Raw genomic sequence first — 18649 nt, 5'->3', positions numbered from 1 at the left:
AGATTATTTCATGCTTCATCTCTTAGTTTTTCTAGTATGCATTATTAAATTTCATTTGCACAAAGTGTTCATTTCCTGTGGTTTATTCCCCCTTTAAAGCTTACTATATTAGCACTGTAGTTGGGCCTTTAATTCAAAATGCTCTATGGAAATCCAGTAGTGACAGATATGTAACATTGTTGAAGGATAGTGGAAGAATTTTAATTTTTATGAAACCTCAATAAGCTACCATTAATAAAAGCATAGACAAGAGATCATAGAACACAGAAATAAGCAGGCAACCCAAGTTTTACATGCACTGTAACATCCTAGACCCGTCTTTCTCTTGTCAGACCTCCAAATTTGTTCAGTGAAGACTACCTACTATAGTATGTGGCTGATTTTCCTGGATCTTAGTCTTTAAATGCGCCCTGAGAGGATTCCACTCTGCAAGGCCGGAAGGAGCAGGGCAGGGCGGGGCTTTAACGTCCTCTGCTAGGCTAGAACAAGCTGGGGGAGGGGAGCGAGCCAGACTGTAGTAGGGGGCTGGGTAGTAAAATGCTAAAGGACTTACAAGGCTGCACTTATAGCTCATCTTTGTTTGCTTTCGCTTCCGCAAACTTCTGAGTCGCGACTTTCAGCGCAGGTAGGTGCAGGCGCGCGGGTCCGGGAAGGATTGTCTTAGGTGGCCAGGATCCACCGCATATAGTCTTATGCTTTGGGGCCTGGCATGGGCCAGAGGCTGTGGCAGCTCCAATCCTCATCCCAGGGTGATGGTACTCACCTTACACTGGCTGAGGAAGATATTCCTACCCTGCCGCAAGGCCTTCCTCGCAAATTGTGCCAGTTTTGCGGTACGGCTTTCCTGGAGATCTGGATAGGGCCAGTTGGGCCTAACACTGTGAAAGAACTGGAGCAATCTGGGCTTGAGACTGATTTCCAGGCTGACTTCTCTCTAATTTTCACTAATGTTCTGTGATCAGATTGTACCCTATGTCTGCCCCTCTCAAAGCAAGACTGTCAATGTAGTTGTAGGAGGAAAGTTAGGCTAGAAAAGTTTCTTTCTGTTCTGAAAAAACAATTCTGAAGAACCTTTTAAAATTATTGGAAATGACATTCTTTCGTGCATGAATTGAATGTTAACTCTGAACAATGCTGGTGTGAATACTTTATTAGTAAAGAATTTTAAACAAAAATTATTATTCAAAAATTTATTTTTATGTATTGAATGAACATAGGATACCACCAGCAAGTTTCATAAAAACAAAATAGTTGGATATTTTATGTTTAATTACTGAATGAAACCACTGAGCTCTCCTATTTAGGAACATTTTAATAATCCATTTTCATACAGTGGTCTTATTGTTGCTTTTATTTTATAGTTTTATAGTTCGCTTGTCAGGATACAGTGTAGTTAAAGTTTAAAAGTAATTAGTTTAACATTAGGTAAGTGACTACAGAGGTGGAGGAGAAATATAAGCACCATGAACCAAATCTTTCTTTATTATAGAACAACCATGAAAAGAAAGCATGATTTACCACAATATTAAAAGAAGTCATACATTGTTTCATAAGCAGTGTGATGAACAGAAAGCTCACTGTAGTGATAGAGTCTGGGAACTTCTACTATATGTTTTTTTTTTTTCTCCTAGTTCTTTCTTGGAAATAGGGACTGTGGCCGATAGATCATTTGCTTGCCTTAGTGTCTGTCTCAGGAGTCTTACAGTACTACTCTGCCCCTGCTTGTCAACTCTGAGAATGGCAGCAAAACTATGCTGTTTCTGGCAGCTGTTTTCTGCCTTTCAGATTTGGGGATTGAGGACTAAACTTCTGAACCAATAAATAAACCTCTTTGCTCTTAGGATTCTTTACCTGGTGATCTACCAGTTAAGTCCCACTGTGACCTTTTTATACAATTCCAGGCATTTCTTATGCTCATCAGAGGTGAACAGAAACTTTGTATTGTCCCATGTAAAGACTAACAGCAATTCAAGAATCTTGGTAAAACTCAGTCTGTGCCACATTTGTGGGTTCTAGGCAAAGAGTGACTGATTTTGAGAGAGATGTTCTGAGTAAGAAAATGAATTGATGGCTTCTCAAATGGTCTCAAGGGAATTGTGCTGAACATCTATTGAATGGCCTTGAAAGAGACTTTAGGCTTGGTCATTTACTAGGACCCAGTGATGACTGCTTTGTTAGCCACATTTTTACTGTATTAATCTATTTTCTTGTGTTCCTCATACCTTGTTTAGTAGTGAATTCTTACTCTGTGCCAGTAGGCCAACCCACTTAATGCCCTTAGGAGTGTAGATAAGCAACATAGGAGGGAGACAGGAATTGAACTTTAAACATGCTTAGTTACCCTTCTCATTCATGTTTCTAGCCAGTATATAGTCTTGTCATTTCCATATCGTTACTATTTTTAAAATCAGTCCATTTCTCTTCCAACAAGGGAAACAATTCAGCAAAATGTAATTAAACTGCATTATATTCCTGTATACTTATATCATATCAAAATTCTTTTCTGTAATTTAATTCCTTGAGTACCTAACGATGAATTATCTACTGCTTGATCGTGTTTTTATTATATTATTAACTTTATGTTTAATATTTTGCTAAACTTTTATAAAAGGTACGCACCATTTTACACACATCAGAATCACATAGCCTACTATCAGTGCATGAGAAATTTAAATTATTTTTACCCTCCTCAATATCATTTTTCCTTTTGAAAAACAATTATAGTTTTTCTTGTTGTGTGAAATAATATGCAAACAGACATGTAGATCAATGGAATAGAACAGAGGTCCCAGAAAGAAACATCTAAACTTTGCCAAAGGAATCAAAAACACCTACATTGTAGAAAAGACAGCACCTTCAACAAAAAGTGCTAGAAAAAAAAAACTGTATATCCACACTTAAAAGAATAAAAGTAGATCCACATCTCTTTCCCAGTATGAAAATCAATTTAAAGTGAAGCAAATACTTTAATATAAAGCCTGAAAATTCTAAAATTGCTGAGGAAAATAATCAGGATATAGGTAAAAGTAAGGACTTTCTGAAAAGGACTCCAATGTAACTCCAGGAATTGGCAATAGGATTACATGAAACAAGTAATGCTGTGTTTAGAAGGCCTTTTTTTCTTAGTGTTTTCTATCCTCCTGGCTCTTATTCTCTTTCCACTTCACCTTCCAAATGGCTCCTTGAGCCTTGAGGGGAAGTATTGATGGGCTGAAAGCTCTGAAGCCTCTCTCTTTTTGCATATTACCTGGCTGTGTGTCCCTGCATTTGTTCTCATCTGTTGCAAGAGGAAGCTTCTCTGATGATGGTTGAGCAAGGCACTTATCAATGAGTATAGCAGAATATCATTAGGAATAACTACATTGTTGTTTAGGGCAGTGGCATTTCATTTTTACTCTAGGTCTGTGAGCTATCTAGTCTCTCTGGTGTGGGTTCCATCTCATGGAGTCAGCCTTAAGTCAAATCAGATATTGGTTGGTCACTCCCATAAGCTTTGTACCACCATAGCTCTAGTATGTCTTCCAGGCAGGACACTATTGAGTTATTAATATTGTCCTGTCATAGCAATAGAAAAGGAATGGAGGCAGATTGTGGAATATGTTAAGCAGACACGAAAATGCATGAGGAATAAGACAGACTACTCTTTGGGTTCAAGGACAGAGAGCTGTCACCCAGTTGATCTGATATACAAAAGTATCATGAAGCTAATTGTTCTTTAAACTGAAATTAAGAGAATACCCAGGTGCTTTTTCAACTTGAAGTAGGAGGTACTGAACAAGAGATGGAAATAGATGCAGATGCAATGATCCAGAGGCAGGAATTTGCAGGAGGATGTGTTCAAGAAAGAGTAGAAAGAACATAAAATTCTGAGACATGTGCTGGGAAATGTGGTTGAGGAGAGGAATAGGATAAAATAAAAATATCATTGGGCAACATCACAAACTCCTAGCAGTTTAAATTAATAGATTATACTAAGAACACTAAATCATGGAATGAGAAAGATGCTGCCATTCTAAACACAGGTCCATAAGTACACTCTTGGTGTGGAATAAGCCAAATTAGTTAATGTTCAGGCCTTAATTTTTTCATCTATTAACTGGAAGCAAGAATACCTCCCCTGCTTTTCTCTCAAGATTGTTATGGCCAAGGATCATATAAGTCAGTGCACAGAAAAGATGTCTTTAAAAACTATTTTATTGGTGATGCGTATGTGTAAAGGCTTACTATGAAGAATGCACTTGTCTTGGGACCATATTATCAACTGAGTAACAATGGGAAATTTTTCTGAAACTTTTAATTATAATCTTACAAGTTTACAAAAGTCATTTTTCATTCAGTGAGTGAATCAACTTCTATTATTTTGAATGTTTATACATAAAATTAACATGTCCTATTAGTAGAATAATGCTATCATAATATCCTTGTATTTGTGAAACAATAATTATTCCTTTAGAGAATAAGAGTACAGGGATAGAGAAATGATCTAGTATTTAAGAACCCTTGCTGCTCATGCAAGGGACCCTGGTTTGGTTCCCAGCACCTACAGGACATTTCACAACCACTTATAATTCAAAATCCAGGTAGTCCAACTCCTTATGGACTCTGCAGGCACACTGTATACATAGACACACAGAGACAGATGGGGGGAGGGAGTGAGAGAGAACGAGAGGGAGGGAAGAGATACACATGTGCGAAGAACAGTCATACACTTAAAAAGTTTTTTTTTTTTTTTTTCCATTAAGAGGATGGGAAAAAACCATTCAAGTTTCCAATTTTTTTTTTTTTATTCATCAGAAATTCACTGGTCATGCTTGTGCACTAAGAAGAGAAAAAGTAGAAAGCAGAGAAGTCCAATTTCTTCTCTCATGGAGCTTTCCTTCTCTAACAGGAGACAGATATATTAGTAGTCAATGTCAATAGCATATAAGAACAGGGGGTCTGTGAAAGCTCTTAGACAGTCCCTAAATTTGTCATTTGCAGTTGATGTTATATTAATATGAGGTAATATGACTGACATAATTTTGCAAATGGGAGAACTGAGCCCTATGAGAGCAAATGATAGAGCTAGTACTCCCAGGGCCTTTAACAGTGGGTTCATAACTTACTCTGTATCATCACAGCTGCCTCTTTTGACTTGTTAGTACTTTAGGCCTCATGCATATGACATTAAATTAGCTCTTTTAAATGCTCTTTTCCCCTTAATTTGATTGCTTGTTCATTTCCAGATATGGACATGAATTTTGTGGTTAGAGTACCCTCATGTGTTTAAAGGTTATCTTTCAGGTATATTATATTTTAAGATTTATTTTATTTGTATGAATGTTTTACCTTTGTGTATGTGTGTGTACCACATGTATGCCTTGTGGCCATGGAGATGAGAAGAGGGTATTACATCCCCTGAAACTGGAGTAAAAATGCTTATGTGAGTGTTGGAAGTCAAGTTCAGGTCCTCTGCAAAAGAAACAAGTGTTCTTAGCCAACTTCTGGTTATAAATATGGCTGCTATAAACCTAGTGGAGCATGTGCACTTGTTATATGTTGGAACATCTTTTGGTTATATGCCCAAGAGGGGTATAACTGGATCCTCAGGTAGCACTATGTCTGATTTTCTGGGAAACTTCCAGTTTTATTTCCAAAGTAAAAGTAAAGTTTCTTTTACAAATGTGGGTGCACTTGCATTTTGGGTATAGTTGTTCAGAATTGAGAGTTCATCTTGGATTTTTTTTTTTTTTTGATGAGTATGCAGTGTCCTTTCCTATTTTTTGATAAATTTTGGCTGAAAGTCTAATTTTTTGATATTAGAATGGCTACTTAAGCTTCTGTCTTGCACCCATTTGATTGGAAAAAAAATTCTAGTCTTTTACTTTGAGGTAGTGTCTGTTTTTGACATTGAGATGTGCTTCCTGAATGCAGCAAAGTGCTGGGCCCTGTTTATGTATCCAGTCTGTTAGTCTATGTCTTTTTATTGGGGAATTGATTCCATTAATAATAAGAGATATTAAGGAAAAGTGATCTTTGCTTCCTGTTATTTTTGTTCTTAGAGGTGGAATTACATTTGTGTGGTTCTATCTTTTGGGGTTTGTTGTGAGAAGATTAATTTCTTGTTTTTTTCTTGGGTGTAGTTTCCCTGCTTGTGTTGGAATTTTCCTTCTAGTATTCTACATATGGCTTATTGTTTGAATTTGGTTTCATCCTGAAATATCTTGGTTTCTCCTTCTATGGGAATTGAGAGTTTTACTGGGTATAGTAACCTGGGCTGGCATTTGTGTCTTCTAGGGTCTGTATGATATCTACCCAAGATCTGGCTTTTAGAGTCTCTGTTGAGAAGTCTTGTATAATTCTGATAGATCTGCCTTTATATATTACTTAACGTTTTCCCCTTACTGCTTTTAATACCTTTTCTATGTTCTGTGCATTTGGTGTTGTCTCCATATTTCCTCCTGTGAATATTTTGTTCTACAAGAACTGTCTCAATGACACACACTGAAATTGTTGTCTTCTGAAAACTCTCTGGCCAGGTCTATGCAGTTCAAATTACTCTCAGCAACAGATTCTTTGGTAAAGAGTCTACCTGAGACTAAAGTCAAAAGACTCATTAATTGCATTCACAAAAGTCTCAGAAACACCCTTTATAGACTTTGTTCTCTGGTTAAGTCTCAAGAAGAACATTTTAAACAAACATAGAAAGCTGAGAAAGCAAAAATATAAAACATATGCCTTAAGTATTAAAGGGGCAGCAGAAAGTGAAATGGAGCAGAATCCTGTGTTCAAGAATATTAAATTGAATTAAGGGAGTAGTGACCTTGGATAAGATCCCACCCAGTTAAATTTAGGTGCAGGCATGTTAGTACACACCTTTAATCCCAGGAGATGAAGCAAAGCAGATCTCGGAGTTCAAGGTAAGCCTGGTACAGATCAGTTCTAGGTGAAGAAAAATTTAAATACAGATTTAGTGGCCCACACCTTTAACCCTAGTGCTTCAGAGATAGGCATGCAAATCTCTGAGTTCAAAGTCCGTGTACAGGACAAGTTCCAAGACAGCCAAGCTTAGGCATTGAAGGAGTTGGAAAACAGAAAGCTGGTGATAATTTAACAGAACAAGGGGGCCTTGTTCCAGCTCCAGCAAGCAACAGAACTCTGCAGCTTTGGCCATGTTGTACCTCCTGCTGCAGCTGGACTTGGTTATGTATAAGAGTCACCCAGATGGTTATCTCTGGAACACAGCTTCTTTGTGCTCTTAGAAAATACTTCCCAGAAGATTTCACCTCACTCTTAATTTCTTAGCTCCAGTTTAGCAACATCAGGTGTCCCAGTAGTACCTTCTATTTTTCATTCTAAAGCCATAGCCACATAGCCACATGGGTAAAGCTGTCTCTTAAATGATGGGATTAAAGGCGTGGTCCGTTAAGTCTGTATTTAGGTTTTTTTCTTCACCTAGAACTTGCTGTGTTCCAGGCCAGCCTTAAACTCAGAGATCTGCTTCTCTTTGCCTCCTGGGATTAAAGTCTTATACTACAATGCCAAGACGCAAATTTAGCTGGGTGGGATCTTGTCCAAGGTCACTACTCCCTTAATTCAATTTAATGTTCTTGAACACAAGCTTTAGTTCCATTTTACTTCCTGGTGTCCCTTTAATACTTGAACCATATATTTTATACTTTTGTTTTTTCAGATTATTACACTTGTTCAAAATGCTCTACATAAGACTTAACCAGAGAACAAAGTTTATGATGGGTGTTTCTGAGACTTTCCTTGTAAATTCAGTTAATCTGAGTCTCTTCACCTTAGGCTCATGCAGAATCTTCAGACAGGGGCAAAAAGTAGGCACATTATTCACCAAAATACCACAAAAACAGTCTCTAGGCCACATACTGAAATTCTACACTGAAACCTCTTGGGCCAGATCCACACAATTCAAATTATTCACAGTGACAAAGTCTTTCATATTCCTACTAAGATAGACCATTAAGACCAATTTAAAGCATTCCACCACTTTCCAAGTCTGATTTGCCAAAATCTACATTTTTCTAAACAAAGCATGATCAGGTCTATACAACAATACCCCAATGCCTGTTACCAATGTCTATCTTAGGGTTTTACTGCTGTGAACAAACACCATGACCAAGGCAACTCTTATATAAGGACAACATTTAATTGGGGCTGGCTTAAAGATTCAGAGGTTCAGTCCATTATCATCAAAGTGGGAACATGGCAGCATCCAGGCAGGCACTGTGGAGGAGGAGCTGAGAGTATTACATCTTCATCTGAAGGCTACTGGCAGAATACTGGCTTCCAGGCATCTAGAATGAGAGATTTATAACCCACATTCACAGTGACACCCTACTTCAAGAGGGCCACACCTTTTAATCCTGCCACTCCCTAGGCCAAGCATATACAAACCATCACACATTTGATATATAAATAGATAGCTTTTTGCAATATCATCATTTTAAAATTACCAATTATATCTAATCTGTGAACATGGGAATACTTTTCCATTGTCTAAAGTCTTTGGTTTCTTTCTTCAGTATCTTAAAGGTTTCATTGTGTAGGTCTTTCATTTTAGATTTTTATTTTCAGGTTTTGTGTGTGTCTGTTATCCAGGTATGTGGGTATGCTTGTGTGTGCATGTGTGTAGGTAGGAAGGTGTGTTAGGTAGGTAACATTTCATTAATAGTTTTGATTTGTGTATTTTGAGACATCCATGCATCCTTGGATTGAAATAATTTGATCATAACAGGTGATAGTTTTAATGAGTTATCCAACATTATCGCTGTGTCACTGAGGATTTTTGCATCTATTTCTACTAACAATATTGCTCTATAATTTTTCTTGTCTTTGTGATACTTGTTTTTAGCATCACATACTAGACTTAAAGAGTTTACAAATGTCCCCCTCCTTTTTATTTTTATGGAATAAAAATATCTGAAGTTTGTAAAGTTTGAATAAATAAACTTTAAATATCTGAATTTAAAGTTTGTTGGTATCGGTTCTTTGATGGTCTAGAAGTTACACTGTTTCAGGTTTCACATTGAGGTCTTTGATCCATTTAGAATTAATATTATACTGGGTGATATATGTGGTTTTAATTTTGCTCTTTTACATGTGAACATCTAGTTTTCACAATATCATTTGCTGACAATAGTGTATTTTCCCCTGTGTATATTTTTGGTATCTTTGTCATATCTGATGACTCTAAATACATGCACTTATATTTGAGGTTTTGTTTTTTATTTTCAAGACAGGATTTCACTGAGTAGTCCTGGCTATTCTAGGATTGACTATGTAGACCAGACTGGCCTCAAATTCACAAAGTTCCACCTGTGTCTGCCTCCCATGTGCTGAGATTAAAGATGTGCACCACTACTGCCCAATGAGTCTTCTGTTCTGTTCCGTGGATCTATGTCTATTTTGTGCCACTATAATCCTTTTAAAAATTACTATAGCTCTGTGTATAGCTTAAAATCTGGCATGGTAGATAGTCCTTCGAACATTAGTCCTTTTATTCAGAATTGCTTTGGCTATGTAGAACCTTTATTGCTTCCATGTGAATTTTAGGATTTAAAATTTTTTCTTTCATACATTTTAGTTTTCATATGTGCTTATATTATTTAATTCCTCTAATTTATCTTCAAATCTTGATATTCTATCTTGTACTTGATCCATTCTTATAAAGCATTTCTCTGAGTTTTCTAACTGGGTTATTGATGTTTTTCAACTTCATCCTTATTTCAGCATGAATTTTCTTCAGTATTTCTATCTCTTTATTGAATTCAGTTTTAAAAATCTGAGTTGTTTTCATTATTTTCTGGTGTTCATCCAAGTCAGTGGTTCTCAACCTCCCTAATGCTGCAGTTTGTTAATACAGTATGTCATGTTGTGGTGACAGCCAACAAAAAAATTATTTCATTGCTACTTCAAAACTATAATTTTGCTACTGTTATAAATCATAAAGTAATATTTGATAATGCAGAATATGCAGGATATTTGATCTGCAACCTCAAATCAGTCATGATCTATATGTTGAGAACCACTGATGTAGGCAATTAAGGGATATTTCTACAGTATTGGTAGATTTTGAGGGGAACATAGTATCTTATCCTTTCATTGGATGTATGTGTGTGTGTGTGTGTGTGTGTGTGTTTGTGTGTGCGTGTGTGTGTGTGTGTGTGTGTGTGTGTGTGTGTGTGTGTGTGTGTGTTGATCTGGGCATGTGGACTTCTTTCATTGGTTGTATGTCTGATATAAGATTCTAGGATGACTCTGCTGAGTGGAAGTTTAATTTGTTTTTGCTTTTGTCCAAGCTTAGGTAATTACAAAAAACAAAAAGAAAGTTAAAGAACAAATTTTAAGCATTTTTGCATAAATGAATATGAATACATTTTTGTCAGTGCATGGCTTTTTTTTTTTCAAAGTTTTGATAGTGTGCATTAAGGTCTTACTAGTTACAATGAGCATAAAGTACATGTAAAACAGGATGTAACCCAGAATTAGTCAAAGTTTTCTAGGTGTGTAAGGAATGAGCATAATGTTTTTTTTTTTCCCTTGAACTTCACTCAGTCTGTGAATTGTTTCTGGGGTGTTCGGAGCTTTCTGAGGTTAGTATACCATTATCAGTGACTGCATATTATGTCTGTTCTTTTGTGACTGGGTTATCTCACTCAGGATGACACTCTCTAGATGCAACCATTTTCTTTTCCTTTCTTTTCTTTTCATTTCTTTTCTTTTCTTTTTTTTTTGCAACCATTTTCTTAAGAATTTCCTTAAGTCATTGTTTCTGATAGCTGAGTAGTACTTCATTGTGTAAATATACCACAATTTTTGTATCCATTCATCTACTGAAGGACATCTGGGTTCTTTCCAGCTTCTGGCTATTATAAATCCAGCTGCTATGAACATTGTGGTGCATGTATTCTTGTTGTATATTAAAGTGTCTCTGGGGTATATACCGAGAAGTAGAATAGCTGGGTCTTCAGGTGGTACTATGTCCAATTTTCTGAGGTATTGCCAGACTGATTTCCAGAGTGGTTGTATCAGTTTACAAACCCACCGGCAGTGGAGAAGTGTTCCTCTTTCTCGACAACCTCGCCAGCATCTGATGGCATCTGAGTTTTGGATCTTGGCCAATCTGACTAGTGTGAGGTAGAATCTCAGGGTTGTTTTGATTTGCATTTCCGTGATGGCTAACAATGTTGAGCACTTCCTCAGATGTTTCTCAGCCATTTGATATTCCTCAATTGAGAACGTTTTGTTTAGCTCTGTACCCCATTTTTTAATAGGGTTGTTTGATTCTCTGGTGTCTAGTTTTTTGAGTTCTTTGTATACCTTGGATATTAGGCTTCTATCTGATGTGGAGTTGGTAAAGATCTTTTCCCATTCTGTTGGCTGCCGTTTTGTTTTCTTGACAGTGTCCTCAGCCTTACAGAAACTTTGCAGTCTCATTAGTCTGATTTGTTAATCTTTGATCTTGGAGCTTGAGCCATTGGTGTTTTGTTCAGAAAATTTTCTCCTGTGCCTCTGTGTTCTAACGTTTTCCCTACTTTCTCATCTAATAGTTTCAGTGTATCTGGTTTAATGTGGAGATCTTTGATCCACTTACACTTGAGCTTTGTACAAGGAGATAAGAAAGGGTCTATTTTCATCCTTTTGCATGCTGAGTGCCAGTTGGACCAACACAATTTGTTGAATAGGCTGTCCTTTTTCCATTGAATGTTTACAGCTCCTTTGTCAAAATCAGGTGACCATATGTGAAGGCTCATTTCTGGATCTTCTATTCCATTGTTCCACGTACCTATTTCTGTACCAGTACCATGCAGTTTTCAGCACAATTGCCTTGTAATATAGTTTGAAGTCAGGGATAGTGATTCCCGCATATGTTTTCTTGTTGTTGAGGATGGATTTCGCTATTCTAGGTCTTTTGTTATTTCAGATGAAATTGCACATTGATCTTTCCAACTCAGTGAAGAACTGGGTTGGAATTTTGATGGGGATTTCATTGAATCTGTAGATTGCTTTTGGTAGGATGGTCATTTTTAAAATATTGATCCTTCAAATCCATGAGCATGGGAGATCTTTCCATCTTCTGAGATCTTCCTCAATTTCCTTCTTTAGAACTTTGAAGTTCTTGTCATACAGGCCCTTCACTTGCTTAGTTAGAGTCACACCAAGATATTTCATAGATTTTGTGACTATTGTTAAGGGTATCATTTCCCTAATTTCTTTCTCTACATGTTTGTCATTTGAGTATAGGAAGGCTACTGATTTGTTTGAGTTAATTTTGTATCCAGCCACTTTGCTGAACTTGATTATCAGCTGTAGGAGTTCCTGGTGGAATTTTTGGGGTCACTTAAATACACTATCATGTCATTTGCAAAGAATGATGCTTTAATCTCTTCCTTTCCAATTTGTATCCCCTTGATCTCCTTTTGCTGTCTAATTGCTTCTGCCAGGACTTCCAGTACTATGTTGAATAGGTAGGGGGAGAGTGGGCAGCCTTGTCGAGTCCCTGTTTTTAGTGGGATTGCTTCAAGTTTCCCACTGTTAAGTTTGATGTTGGCTGTTGGTTTGCTGTATATTGCTTTTATTATGTTTAGGTATGGACCTTGGATTCCTGTTCTTTCCAGGACTTTTAACATGAAGGGGTGTTGGATTTTGTCAAATGCTTTCTCAGCATCTAGTGAGATAACCATGTGGTTTTGTTCTTTGAGTTTGTTTATATCGTGGATTACATTGATATATTTCCTCATATTAAACCATCCCTGCATCTCCGGGATGAAGCCTACGTGGTCCTGGTGAATGATCGTTTTGATGTGTTCTTGGATTCAGTTTGCAAGGATTTTGTTGAATATTTTTGCATCAATATTCATAAGGGAGATTGGTCTGAAGTTCTCTTTCCTTGTAGGGTCTTTGTGTGGTTTAGGCACGAGGGTTATTGTAGCCTCAAAAAATGAGTTAGGTAGTATTCCATCTGATTCTATCTTGTGGAATATTTTGGAGAGCATTGGTGTTATGTCCGCAATAAATGTCTGATAAAATTCAGCACTGAACCCGTCTGGACCTGAGGTTTTTTTGGTTGGGAGGCTTTTGGTGACTTCTTCTGTTTCTTTAGGTGTTATGGGATTATTTAGATGGTTTACCTGGTCCTGGTTTAACTTTAGTATCTTGTATCTGTCTAGGAATTCATCCATTTCCTCCAGTTTTTCCAATTTTGTGGAGTATAGGTTTTTGTAGTAGGATCTGATGATTATTTGAATTTCCTCCGTTTCAGTTGTTATGTCTCCACTTCCTTTCTGATTTTGTTGATTTGTATACTCTCTCTTTGCCCTCTAGTTAGTCTGGCTAGGGGTTTATCAATCTTGTTGATTTTCTCAAAGAACCAGCTCTTGGTTTTGTTGATTTTTTTTCAATGGTTCTTTTTGTTTCTATTTGGTCTATTTCTGCCCTAATTTTGATTATTTCTTGCCATCTACTCTTCTTGGGTGTATCTGCTTCCTTTTGTTCAAGGGCTTTTAGCTGTTCTGTCAAGTTTCTGATGTTATCTCTCTCCAGTTTCTTTTTGGAAGCACTTAGGGCTATGAGTTTTCCTCTCAGTACTTTCATTGCATCCCATAGGTTTGGATATGTTGTGTTTTCTTTTTCAATGAATTCTAGAAAATCCTTAGTTTGTTTTTTTATTTCTTCTTTGACCTTGCTATTGTTTAACAGAGCATTGTCTAGTTTCCATGTGTATGTGGGCTTTTTGTTGTCTTTGTTGTTGTTAAAGACCAGCCGTAGACCATGGTGATCTGAGAGGATTTATGGGATTATTTCAGTCTTCTTTTATCGATTGAGGCTCGTTCTGTGTCCAATTATGTGATCAGTTTTCGAGAAGGTGCCACGGGGTGCTGAGAAGGTTTACTCTTTTACTTTAGGATATTATGTTCTGTAGATATCTATTAATTCCATTTGGTTCATAGTCTCTGCTCGTTTTACAGTGTCCTTGTTCAGTTTCTGTTTCCATGATCTGTCCATTGGTGAGAGTGGGGTATTAAAGTCTCCCACTATTATCGTGTGGGGTGAAATGTATTTTTTTGTGCTTTAGTAGGGTTTCTTTTATGAATGTGGGTGCTTTTGTATTTGGAGCATATATGTTAAGGATTGAGAGTTCCTCCTGACAGATTTCCCTTGTAATGTGTAAAAATTGTCCTTCCTTATCTTTTTTGATAACTTTTTGTTGGAAATTTACTTTATTCAATATTAGAATAGCCACTCCAGCTTGATTCTTGGGGCTGTTTGCTTGGAAGTTTTTTTCACAGCCTTTTACTCTGAGATAGTTTCTGTGTTTGTCTCTGAGATGAGTTTTCTGTATGCAACAAAATGCTGGATTTTGTTTATGTATCCAGTCTGATAGCCTATGTCTCTTTATTGGGGAGTTGAGTCCATTTATATTAGTAGATATCAAGGAATAGTGGTTGTTGTTTCCTGCTGTTATTGCTTTTGTAGGTTGAATTGTTTCTGTGTCTCTTTCTTCTTTTGGTTTTCTTGCTTAGGAGTTTTCTTGTTTTTACTAGGATGTAGTTCCCCTCATTGTATTGGGTTTTCCACCTACAATTTGTTGTAGTGCTGGGTTTGTGTTTGGATATTGTGTTAATTTAGATTTGTCTTGAAATATCTTCATCTCTCCATCTATAGTGATTGATAGTTTTGCTGGGTATAGCAGCTTGGGCTGGCACTTGTGCTCTCTTAGGGTCTGCATGTTGTCTGTTCATGCTTTTCTATTTTTCATAGTCTCTCTTGAGAAGTCGGGTGTTATTCTGATTGGTCTGCCTTTATATGTTACCTGACCTTTTTCCCTTACTGCTTTTAGTATTCTTTCTTTGCTTTGGGCACTTGGTGTTTTGACTATTATGTGTAGGGAGGAATTTTTTTTCTGTTCCAACCTATTTGGAGTTCTGAAGGCTTCTTTTATGCTCGTGGTCATCTCATTCTTAAGTGTAGGGAAGTTTTCTTCTACAATTTTGTTGAAGATATTTACTGTGCCTCTTAGTTGATACTCTTCTCCCTCTTCTATTCCTATTATCCTTAGGTTTGGTCTTCTCATTGTGTCCTGGATCTCCTGGACATTTTGGGTTAGGAGCTTTTTGGTTTTGGCATCTTTTCTGGCTGTTTTGTCTATGTTTACAATGTTGTCTTCGGCCCCCGCGATTCTCTCTTCCATCTATTGTAGTCTGTTTGAAATATTTGCTTCCCTGACTCCTGTTTTCTTTTTTAGGTGTTCTACCTCTAGGGTTATCTTTTTTAGTGTTTTCTTTATTGTGTCAATTTCCGTTTTAAATTCCCTCTTCCATTCCTTCATTTCTTTGGTTCTGTTTTCCCCTAGTTCTTTGAGTTCTTTGAGTGATTTTCTTGTTTCCTCTTTAAAAGCTTCTGAATCTTTTTGCTTTTCCTCCCATTCTTGTTTAACCAAATTCTTAAGAAAATGGCTGCATCTAGAGAATATCATCCTGAGTGAGATAACCCAAGTCACAAAAGAATAGACATAATATGCAGTCACTGATAGTGGGATGCTAACCCCAGAGGCTTGCACTCCCCCAGAAACAACTCACAGACTGTATGAAGTCCAAGAAATAAAGAAAACAAAACAAAACAAAAAATATTTACAAAACAAGAAAACTTTAACTATTTCCATGTTACATTTTGTTTTACATGTACTTTAGCTCATTGTAACTATTAAGTTTTCAAGGCATACTATCAAACCTTGAAAAAAATCAAGTACTGACTAAAAAATATATTTATATAGTTTTATGTAAAAATTATGTTAAAATCTGAAAAAAAGTACTGACAAAAATGTATACTTTTAAGCAAATAATGTTTAAAATCTGTACATTTATTTTTGTTTTGTAAAATAAAGTTGTTAAAAAAGAACCAAAAAACTAGTAACCTAAATTAAAAAAAAAAGATATGTACCTCCTAAAATGTCATGAAAGTAGGATACCTAGTTGAGATGACGGAGTTTAGCAGGAGTGGTTAAGGGATAAGAAAGAATAATATGGGGTAAATATGGTAAGAGTATATTGTATACCTGGATGAACTGTCAAAAATTTAAATTAAAAAAATTGGTAACACAATTAGATAGTTTTCAGGCATAAACTTTATAAATGGTTAATAAAGCAGTTTTTAATGTCTTATTCATATATATTACATATATAACATTCATATATATCATATAACACTTGATATATATCAAGTGTTAGATGGAAATGATGTTTGATACTGCGTACATACCTAAGAAGTATGAAATTGACTCATTTTTACACATTTATCTTAAAATTAAATTTACTTTCAATTATACATGAAAATGCAAAGTTGTACATAATTTAGTGGGAGCACTATGTGAAATTTAAATATATGTTTATATTGCATAATCAACATAGTAAAGAATACTTTTTCAAATAACTAATTAATGAGAGTATTAGGGAAAGTTTGTCAGTATCAGTAAATTGATGTTTAATCTGAAACCTGGAGGATATTGGCTAATGGTTAAATGTGATATAGCCCATCATGAAAGAGAAGATCTGGCAACAGAAGCAACTATAACTTTGGTGGCAGGAGTAAGCAAGCAGACAGAAATGAATTCTGGTGCCCATCAAGCTTTTTTCTTTCTTTCCTTTTATTCAGTCTGGGTATCCAGCCCAAGTTTGCAGTGAGTACTTTCTCCTCCATTAAACCTTTCTGGAAATGTCCTCACAAGCATATCTAAAAGTATGTCTTCTAAATCATCTATCATCTATCTATCTATCTATCTATCTATCTATCTATCTATCTATCTATATGTATGTATGTATGTATGTATATATACATAGACACACACACACACACACACACATATATATATATACATATATATCCATATTAATATATATTGGGTAAAATAAGAATGAATTTACAACTGCTTAAGAGTGAATTTAGAAGGACTTATTTTCTGTTTTGGGATATATTTTAATAAAACTTGAGCAAAAGACTATGAGTTAGGGAGTTTGTTTTGAAGAGACAGAAAATATTTAACTCTTCAGAGATTGTGTATTAACTTCATCTGTATTCCTTGTTTATATTTTCAACGTGTGTGTGTGTGTGTGTGTGTGTGTGTGTGTGTGTGTTGTATATATACCAATCCTCATTTATGGGATTCATTATACATAATACCTTTTGAAGAAATGTAAAAAATTGAGAAATTGTGAAGAAAATAAATATAAGCCATAACTATATCAGTAGAGGCCTTTCGTCATTCTTCTCTTTGTTCTCACCTACAAAGGCTTAATAAATTTAACTTTAGTCAGCAGTTCCATAGCCTTTTTTTGTCAGAATGTTCCCAAGAAATCACTAAATTCTTTTGAGTCTCCATATTAACATAAAATTTAGTCCATATTATCAAACAAACACATTAACATGAACATATGCATATACACAAGTCCACTCAAAATTAGCATTTTATTTTTAGTAATTTTAGTACTTATTTGTCAGATCACTAAATAGGTTCACATCAAGAGCCATATAAACTTCCTTTGGTTACATGGTATGACAGCTGTTCCTGGTTATGAACTTGACTCTATCTGGAATGAATTACAATCCAGAAATGGAGGCCACACCTGTGAGAGATATTCTGTTGGATTTGAAGTAGGTAAATCCACTTCTACTCTGGACCTTTGAGAAAGAAAGACACACCTCCAATCTAGATCTGGAGGTAGGAAGACACTCCTTTAATATGGGCAACACCTTCTAATGGAATCCTATATGAAGACAAGAAAGAAGGAATAGATAGATAGATAGATAGATAGATAGATAGATAGATAGATAGACAGACAGACAGACAGATAGACAGATATTCATTCCGTAAGTTCTGTGACTCTAGAGACCCCTAACTAATACACATGGTTTTCTCCCTCTCTTCCAGTATAACAAATAAACATAACTTTTTCAATAATGTTTTATGTTTTGTCTAATTGAGATAATTGAACCTGTTATTTTTAATACTTATAACAATACTTATAGCTGTAGCATTTTCCCACGGCTTCATGTTATATTGTTATTCTCTCTTGTCTTCTAGGATGTGGTACCATAAGTTGTTGCACCAACAAAGCAGGCTCCAGAATTTGATGAAAAGAGGAGAAATAGCTCAAGGTCTTCATTTGTCCAACTTTAAAAGATTATTTTCATTATCCATCCATTGGTGCCATATGACCTCCAAGTCTGCGAATTGTACTTGGCACCAACATGAAGATCATTTGGGTAAGAGATATGTGAGGAAATATTTTAATTGTGGTAATAATAGATAACATAAAATATATTCTATCGGCCAATTAAACATACAACTTAATAGCATTAAAAATGTTCATTTTGCTGTAAAACAAAAAAATTGCTTACTATGATCATGTTTTAGTAGAGTTGGGATGGTATCTGGAGATTTGTCTCTAAGAATATTGTAGAAATCACAAAAGTGACAAAACTTAAAATCCCAACTTAGGAATAAATCTACAGTGCTCTAACCAAACTCCTTACTCTGCATCATCCACAAAAGAAGGAAGGAAGGAAGGAAGGAAGGAAGGAAGGAAGGAAGGAAGGAAGGAAGGAAGGAGGATGAAAGAAAAGCAAGCCTCAATATCCACAGAAAAGT

The 18649-nt window shown here is 36.0% G+C and overlaps 1 protein-coding gene across 2 annotated transcripts in view; it reads left to right on the top strand.

Annotated features, from left to right (window-relative positions):
- Positions 1 to 493: 493 nt before the first annotated feature.
- TMLHE (trimethyllysine hydroxylase, epsilon) overlaps positions 494 to 18649 on the top strand; it is a 147979-nt gene continuing 129823 nt past the window's right edge. For both annotated transcript variants that reach the window (XM_080909548.1, XM_080909547.1), the window contains exons 1-2: positions 494 to 625; positions 18083 to 18264. In XM_080909548.1, the coding sequence (XP_080765674.1) occupies positions 18084 to 18264 (181 nt within the window). In that variant the 5' untranslated portion in view covers positions 494 to 625; position 18083. The remainder of the gene's footprint in view (positions 626 to 18082; positions 18265 to 18649) is intronic.

This window comes from Micromys minutus (assembly GCF_963924665.1).
Source record: "Micromys minutus genome assembly, chromosome: X".
In the NCBI taxonomy this organism is placed as follows: domain Eukaryota; kingdom Metazoa; phylum Chordata; class Mammalia; order Rodentia; family Muridae; genus Micromys; species Micromys minutus.
The sequence above is the reverse complement of the archived record's forward strand: the minus strand, read 5'-3'. Positions and strand labels throughout refer to the sequence as shown.